The sequence below is a fragment of the Nuphar pumila genome, chromosome 3, assembly GCF_984573655.1.
Source record: "Nuphar pumila chromosome 3, dmNupPumi1.hap1.1, whole genome shotgun sequence".
NCBI lineage: Eukaryota > Viridiplantae > Streptophyta > Magnoliopsida > Nymphaeales > Nymphaeaceae > Nuphar > Nuphar pumila.
The window spans coordinates 120,900,041-120,907,697 of NC_143251.1; the positions used below are offsets into that span (position 1 = coordinate 120,900,041).

At 39.6% G+C, this 7,657-nt stretch overlaps 1 protein-coding gene across 2 annotated transcripts; it reads left to right on the forward strand.

Annotated features, from left to right (window-relative positions):
* The first annotated feature begins 597 nt into the window (after positions 1-597).
* On the forward strand, positions 598-6,750 carry LOC149843507 (cleavage stimulating factor 64-like). Of its 2 annotated transcripts, XR_016431142.1 has the most exons (9): positions 598-725; positions 2,425-2,584; positions 2,669-2,746; positions 4,697-4,735; positions 4,828-5,391; positions 5,473-5,565; positions 5,748-5,936; positions 6,033-6,266; positions 6,367-6,750. XR_016431142.1 is itself a non-coding variant. In XM_090001856.1 (8 exons), exons 2-8 carry the CDS (start codon positions 2,465-2,467, stop codon positions 6,153-6,155), a joined length of 1,206 nt encoding a protein of 401 aa, XP_089857982.1. In that variant the 5' UTR covers positions 598-725; positions 2,425-2,464; the 3' UTR covers positions 6,156-6,750. The 2 variants fall into 2 exon arrangements, 1 of the variants encoding a protein (XP_089857982.1); XM_090001856.1 differs by having other exon boundaries at positions 6,033-6,750.
* The last annotated feature ends 907 nt before the right edge of the window (positions 6,751-7,657 follow it).

Below are 7,657 nucleotides of genomic sequence, written 5' to 3' on the forward strand. Positions count from 1 at the left end.
AAATGAGCTTTGAGTCATGTGATTGTGACATATAAGCGTAAGAGTTCTAAAAATCAGCAGCCTAGCTAGAATGTAACCAAAGTTTCACGAGCAGGGATTGATAGAGCGGCTAATTAGTGCCATGACTATTCGACACAGCCAATCACATGACAGCATTTCATGTGGGGGCCTGCACTATGTAGCTGTGGGCCCCATACAATGCTGTCATGTGATTGTCTATATATGACACTTATCCGCTCCTTTGATTTCAAGGCTCAAAAAATCATATTTTTATGTTGAAAAAACTTGATCCAAGGTTTGATATGCTTAGCACTCAAAACCATGTGGAACAATCTATGTGGTCTGATTGAATCAATATTGGTTAAACCTATGATTTTCAGTACATTAGTTTTGTACCTTCATTAGTACCAAATACAAACCCACCAAAGATCGCATCACTTGTTGCCTCCACCTTTTGAAATTGGGACTTGTGGACGACTTTTTATTAGTTGTTTTCAACTTTTGTTGCTTTCCTGTTTGGATTCAGGGAATTGGAATCCAATTTCCCTCAATTTCTCATTTTTCTTGTTTGGTTTTATTTTATGCATGTGAAACCGAAATCCCTTTCTTGTAGTTATCTCTACTCCCGAATCCCGACCCTCTCTCATCCCGGAAACTCTAACGAAGGAAGGACGGCGGTCGGAGCCCGGCGTCCGGTCGGCAACCTGTGGCCGAACAAACCAGCAGTAACGGGAGCTCTCTCTCTCTCTCTCTCTCTCTCTCTCTCTCTCTCTCTCTCTCTGGTTCAGCCTAATCGCCGGAAATGTTGACTGGAACCAGCGTGGTGCTCGGCATCCGGCTCTACGTTTCTGGCTTATCCATGAATTGCCGGCCTCTCTCTTTGTTTCTCACTCTGAGAATCAGACCAAGTAGGGGTCTCACTGCAGGTGAGTCTGAACGATTAACCCTAGTCTAAGAACAAGGGATCAGACCACAAAAAGAGGACGCTGGCGCTCTGTAACAGATGCGTGTATTTGTTTTTTGATACCACCTTTAAAGAGAGGGTGTGGGAAGGGGTTTTGCTGTGCAGATTTCTATCTGCAGACCACCTGTTTGACTATTTGTCATGGAGGGGACTAACTTCTAGCCTCGACCTTGTCTGCTTGAGGGCAAATGTGTAAAGAGAATCATGCACACCAACTATTCGACAGAATGCCTCAAAGAGGCGGTGACCAACAGAAAGGGAGTATGCGTACCCGGAAGGCGCGGGAATATGCATCCATCAGGAAATCATGCCAAGTAAAATTATTTTAAGTTAGCCTTAACATGACCCATGTACAATGCAACACATCCAAACCATAACGAGATCTAAAACACATACTTTAACGCTTAAACCGATCTTAAATTTGTTTATGTTCTTTATTCATATTTGGCAAACACGGACATGTTGCTGCCTAGCGATCTTTGTAGCCTGTGAACTTCAATGTTCTCAGCAAATCTGGGATATCTGAAATTACTTATTATAAATTCAACAAATATTTTCAAATAACTGCAGGCAAAAAACATAACAACAATTGGGAATATCACAATTCTTATGACTCGTGGTAATTCTTTGTATTCAAAAGCTGTAACCAACAGCTACTGTCTTCATAATAAAGGAACACAAAGACGACAACTTATAACAACAAGGCGTCATCCCCACAAACACATCAAACAACACAAGAATTTACAAGTTCTATACAATCAAAACCAAAAGTAACAAAAAAAGGGAAAAAAGGGGGCATGTTTATGCATGGAGACAACTAGAAGAAGGAGAAAATAAAAAAGAAAAGAAAAAAAACCTTAACCTAGGGCATTTTGGTGGACTTTTTGCTCATTGTAACTTTGTTAGGATCTATTTGAATGTTCTGGATCCTAGGCCATCGTTGGAAATTTTTGAGAAAAAAAAAGGAGCATTGGCAATGTTGATTCTTTTGCAAAATTACAATGCTACCACATTAAGTGACATGCCAAAAACAAAATACCGAATATAGAAAATTTCATCAATGCCTCCAGTAAGTGGTTAAAAAAAAGACTTAATATGAAAAACAATGTTACGAATTAGAAGGCTGTCCCTGACTGAGAATTATTGTAGTAACATTGATCCAACCTTGATTGGCATGTCCATAGATGTCAGGGTGAGAACCATGGTATTCAAAGACACCCTTTGTTGTTTGTTCCATAATATGCAGAGAGTTATCACTGGATATTTTTTACTAATTCTTAGGTATATCATAACACTATAAATTTGATCATTAAAGAAAAAGAAACATGGTTCTAAAATCCATAGAACTTCAAAACCGGAAAAATTAGATGATTTAGAGAAATGTTTACCTGTTTAAGTGCTTGGAAGGATCATAATCCTACGATCTATGTCTCTTTTAATTTGTTGTTTCTTGATTGCAGCTGCAGTTTCATGTTATAATCTTAAATCAGGGTAATAGTAATGGCTGCCAATGTTGGGAACTTCACTGCTTCTCACAAGCAAAATCCTGGTGCTAGTTTTACATCTCATCTTGCGGGCATGTCTAAGAACCAGCTTTATGATGTCATGTCCCAGATGAAGGTAGCTCCATCCTTCAGGTTTAAAAATCATTAAGCCCGAATGTTCAAAAATTATGAAATGATATTTGTTTTTTTTTTTCTACAGACTCTAATTGAGCAGAACCCGTCTCAAGCTCGTCAAATTTTAGTTGCAAATCCTTCACTGACAAAGGCTTTGTTTCAGGTATTCCTTGATTGGTTCTATTGTTGTGAATCACATTCTTCTGTTTGGAGCATGTATATGTTATTAGTCCTTGTTTCACCATAATGCCAATTTATGATTCATTGTCAATTCTTCTGATGATTTTTTTAATAGAGATATGCTAATTAGATGTCAGATGAATTAAAATATGGCAACATTTCAGTTTTATTTATCTCTATGCTATGTTCTCATGATGCTTGGGGATGAGTCATTTTTTGCATCTCTTGGCATCTTATGCTATATTTTCCTTGAATATTACTAGTCAAAATTGTGGCCTACTTCATCATCTTTTCTGTTGTTATGCCCAAGATTTGCATCAAGCACCACCTATAATTTGTAGATCATTTTATTTTAAGCATCTTCTCTGCATCTTTAGTATTTTTTTTGGATAACAATTATCTTCTCGGAATGTCTTGTGAAGTAGCTAATGTTACATTGTGCTACCCAAAATATCGTAAAAGTAATGACTGTGGGTATTGATTAATTGCTATGCCCTCTTTTATCTGTTTGATAAGCATGACAAGGCTACTTCATTGTACTCCTGTAAGGTGTCTCCATATAGTCTTCTTAATGGAGCGCCCAAGTCATATGGATATGGCTGTGGGATAGAGGATACATGGCTCTTATGGAGTTTTCTGTTCAGAACACTGTTACATTTGGGGATTTGGCTCAGAAGTAAAAGATGGGTCACCTGTTGATATAGATGGAACACTTTGTGAGAATTGGCAATTTCTTGCACCATAGGTTTTGTTAGTAAAAATTCTATTTTGTGCTATTTCTTTATTTTTTTGTGTGTTAACATTGAAAGAAACTACTATACAATTTGGTAACAGAGATTTTTCTCCTCTTTTATCTGAGCAAGGATGGGCCATTTTCTAGGACATATATATATATATATATATATATATATATATATATATATATATATATATATCACACACAAAGCGAGAGAGAGTCCCAATCTTTCCATGTTCATCTCTTGAAATTCCACAAGTTTCCTGCTTTTTCCTGTATCTCTTTATAGGAGCTGCAACATTCAAAGGGGAGGTGACTTATCACTAATTCCCATGCTAGCTTTAATGATCACATACTCTGGATTTAGCCTCAAAGAGTCAAAGACAGAGAGGGACTCCAAATCTTGCAATGTTCATCTCTTGAAATCCCACTAGGTTTCCTGCTTTTCTGTATCTCTTTGTAAAAGGAGTTGCAAGGTTCAAGGGGGAGGTGACTCATAATTACCCCCCATGATAGCTTTAATGATCACATATTCAGGATTTAGCCCCAAAGAGTCAAAGCCCTCATTCTCTTCATGCCCTTCCCTTGTTTTCTGGCACATTGTGCTATGTCACAAGGATATGGTCACAGGTGCAAAGTATGAAATGGTAAACCGATACAACTTTAGCAAAAGAAGGATACAAGAGTACAACAAGGTATAGAAGCATCAATACATACCAGTCAGCAACCAGTGATACTGACTTCAACGAGTGTATGTAATACACTTTGAAGTACCTATATTACATGGGATGAGAGTATTGTGTGCTGTCATAGTTGTATAGCTGACCCCACAACCAAAGTTTTCTAGAATTCTCATGAATAATTGGAGGCTTTAAGACACAAAGTAACAATGGAAAAGACATAAAGCGGATGCCGACCAATCTTCCCCAAATATACATATGATGGAAGGGTTAACATAGACAATGTCGTGGAAATATGCATTCTCTAGTATCATTGTGATAAACATTTGATTGCTTATAAAAAAACCATTTGATTGTTGGATCTGTTAGTTTTAGTTGCATGCATTCATTCACGTCATCCTGCGCTGGATACATTTTCTTGGTTTTACATGTATTAGTGTTATATTTTGTATGTTATTGTTTTTTATGATCTAAGCCTATGAGGTTAGGTTTATGTTGTTATTTGTGTTTCTTGCAGGCTCAAATTATGCTTGGTATGGTGCAACCTCCGCAAGTGGTATCTTCTTCATATTGCTTCATCATTGTCTTTCTTTGTGATTTTTTCCCTCCTTTGTTTTGGTACATCTAATCAGGCTTGTATGTTTTCAGATGCCAAATATCCCGCAGGCACCATCTCAGCAACCCCAACAATCTTCATCATTGGGACTGCAACCAAATGCTCAAGCCATGCCTTCCATTCTTGCTAATCCTGGAGTACAGGATCCGGCCAGCTCATCTCAGCCACAGATTCAGAATAGACAACAGTCTATAATGCAATCATCTGTTCTAGCGTCATCTGCTTTTATGCCACCACCAATCCAGCAATCACAGGGCATACTTCCAGTGCCGGCAGCTCAGCAAGCTCAGGGCAGCCTAAATGTCCAAGCAAGCTCGATGTCTCTTCCACAACTCTCCCAGGTTCCTAATGTGCTAATAGTGCCACATTACTCTGCTCCACAGTCAACCGTTCTTCAACCTCAAGTTCCAATCATTTCTAGCCAATTACAGCCGGCACTGATGAACCCAGGTGTTTTGCACCAACCACCCATACCACAGCAACCAAGGCCAGCCATTCTGCCATTTTCTCACCAACTGCAGCCTCCCATGCCTTCCAGCTATGGCTTTCAATCTTCAAATGCTTCTCATCAGCTTGCATCACAACCCATATATCAGGTAACATCTAAACCTTGTCTGAATGATGTGTTGTGGATGAGGAAATATTTGATTTCTTGTTAATTTTTATGACTTTCACAGCCTGGTGTCAACCCTTCAGCTAGCCTTGGGGGTTCATTCCCACAAGGGGCGCCCCCTCTGCCAAGTCAACCACCACTTATGAAGCAGCATCAGGTATCAACATGTTCTTTCCCAAAGTAATTTGCTTGTCTTTCTGGGTGGCATAATGATGTGCTAGGGCCCTTTACTATAGTATCCACTTAGGGAGTGAGGCTAGGCAATGCATAACATGCCTTTGTTCAACAGGGACTAGTGCTCTTTCTTCTTCTGGAAGTCTCTTATGGTGTTGTTCTCAGGTGGGATCACGTATGGGTGGAGACTTGGGCAGTCAGGGTGCTAGTTCAATGCAAGTAGAAAGAGGGCATGGAGTTCCTTGGATGACTGCTCTTCCAGACAGTTCTGCAAGTGGTATTCAGCTACCAGGACCACCAACAGTAATGACAAATCAAATTGGCTCAGTCGGTCAAGCTCCTCGTCCTGCACAGGTTTTCTGTCCATTGATTTGGTTTTATGCATAGGGTGCATGTTGTGCGCCATGACCACTTCTCTAATGCTCTTTCACTTCATTTTATGGACCGCAGTTATCACCTGAGATAGAAAAGGCATTGCTCCAGCAAGTAATGAGCCTCACACCAGAACAGATCAATCTACTACCACTAGAGCAGAGGCAACAAGTGCTTCAGCTACAGCAAATGCTACGCTAGCATTTCAGTTTTACTCGATTGTGGGCTACTAATGTTCATGCAGATTCTCACAACCGTAGTCTACATGTTGGTTGAAAGCTGGCTCTCTCTTTATTCTTTCTTTCTACCAAGGTGGTGGTGATCTCTTTTTTTGATAAACGCATTGAAGTACAGTTAAGGCCTATTAGTTATGGTTCCTGTTTGGTGATAAACTGTTGGTGTATTATGTTAGGTTTTGGTGGAGTAAGAAGTGTGGTTGAGACAGTTGGGGTTCATTTTGGAGGAAAAACTGGGTTATTGCTCAGATGCTGCTGCAGTATGTTTGTTTCTGGTGGGATTTGGAAGACTCGGATTTCAGCTTTTTAGTTTGGTAACAGTTTGGATGTGATGCTGTGAAGGCTTCTCAATGTGTCTATCATGAAACACTATCAACTGATTTGATTTCTTAAGTACTTGATTAAGGTCCTGATGAACTGTAAATGTATGACTAGTGATGGCCTGAGCACTGGGAGATTCTACAGACCGTTGGTATTGTTGCTGCGTGTAAAAAGTCAAAAAGTGTAGAGAGGAAGTAACATGAAGTTGGAGGAAAATATACTCACATCTCTCTCTTATCTGTGTGTCCACCAATCATGGTTTGATGACGATTTTTTTTTTTTTTTTAGGCATGAATTTCTTCAAAAAAACAAGGCCTTTTGGCTTCTTTATTGGTAAAAGAAGTAATATTCTCTGGGTGACGGTGACAATGTTGAAAAGGATATGCCAACCCCCTTGCATAGGTATTTCCACTTGCATCAGGGTTGCTGGAAAGCTAAATATGTGCTCACAAAGGCTCCGTTCATCTAGTAGAGGTTACTTGTGAATGTAGTTTTGACACCCATGAAAGCGTTTATAGTCAAAACTGGGTTTACTCTCCAGTGGGCAGGGGAACCTCCAGGGTTTTAGTAATCAGAGGCCTATCAATGTGCAGTCAGTGATGGAAGTTTTTCCTTGGTCTAGCTAAACAAAGAAATATATATATATATATATATATGGTCAGGTTGATGCAAGTTGCCATGGTTATCTCATATGATCTGTGATTCTATCGTGGCCTGCATTTTTCAAAAGCCACCCCTGCATTTTGACAATTCTTCAATCGCCCTTGACCTTTCATGCATGACAAAGATTATGAGTATGCATTTGAATTACCAAATTTGTTTGTATGTATGAATCTAAATTATGAAAAAAAAACTGAGCCTGCTTTTGTAAATAACCCTTAATTAAAAAGATGCTCAAGCTTCGGACAATTTATATTTAGAAAAACAATGTTACATAGTGTAACAAAAAGCCAGAGTCAGGCTCACAAGGGCTCCGCCCCTGTGAATGTCACCAAGTTGACGGAACGTCACAAGTTTGAGACACATGGGTGGCATCCCTTGCCGTAAGGTCGAAGCTGGGTGTACTCCCCGGTGGGCACGGGACCTCAAGGGTTTTACCAACTGGAGGCCAGCCAATGTGCGGTCAGTGAAGGAGGTAGTTTCCCT

Excerpts from the sequence above, each read along its gene's own strand:
- LOC149843507 (XM_090001856.1), top strand. The coding sequence starts at position 2,465 with ATGGCTGCCAATGTTGGGAACTTCACTGCTTCTCACAAGCAAAATCCT. Across the intron at positions 2,747-4,696 it reads TGACAAAGGCTTTGTTTCAG|GCTCAAATTATGCTTGGTAT; the intron begins GTATTCCTTGAT and ends TGTTTCTTGCAG. Across the intron at positions 5,937-6,032 it reads AAGCTCCTCGTCCTGCACAG|TTATCACCTGAGATAGAAAA; the intron begins GTTTTCTGTCCA and ends TATGGACCGCAG.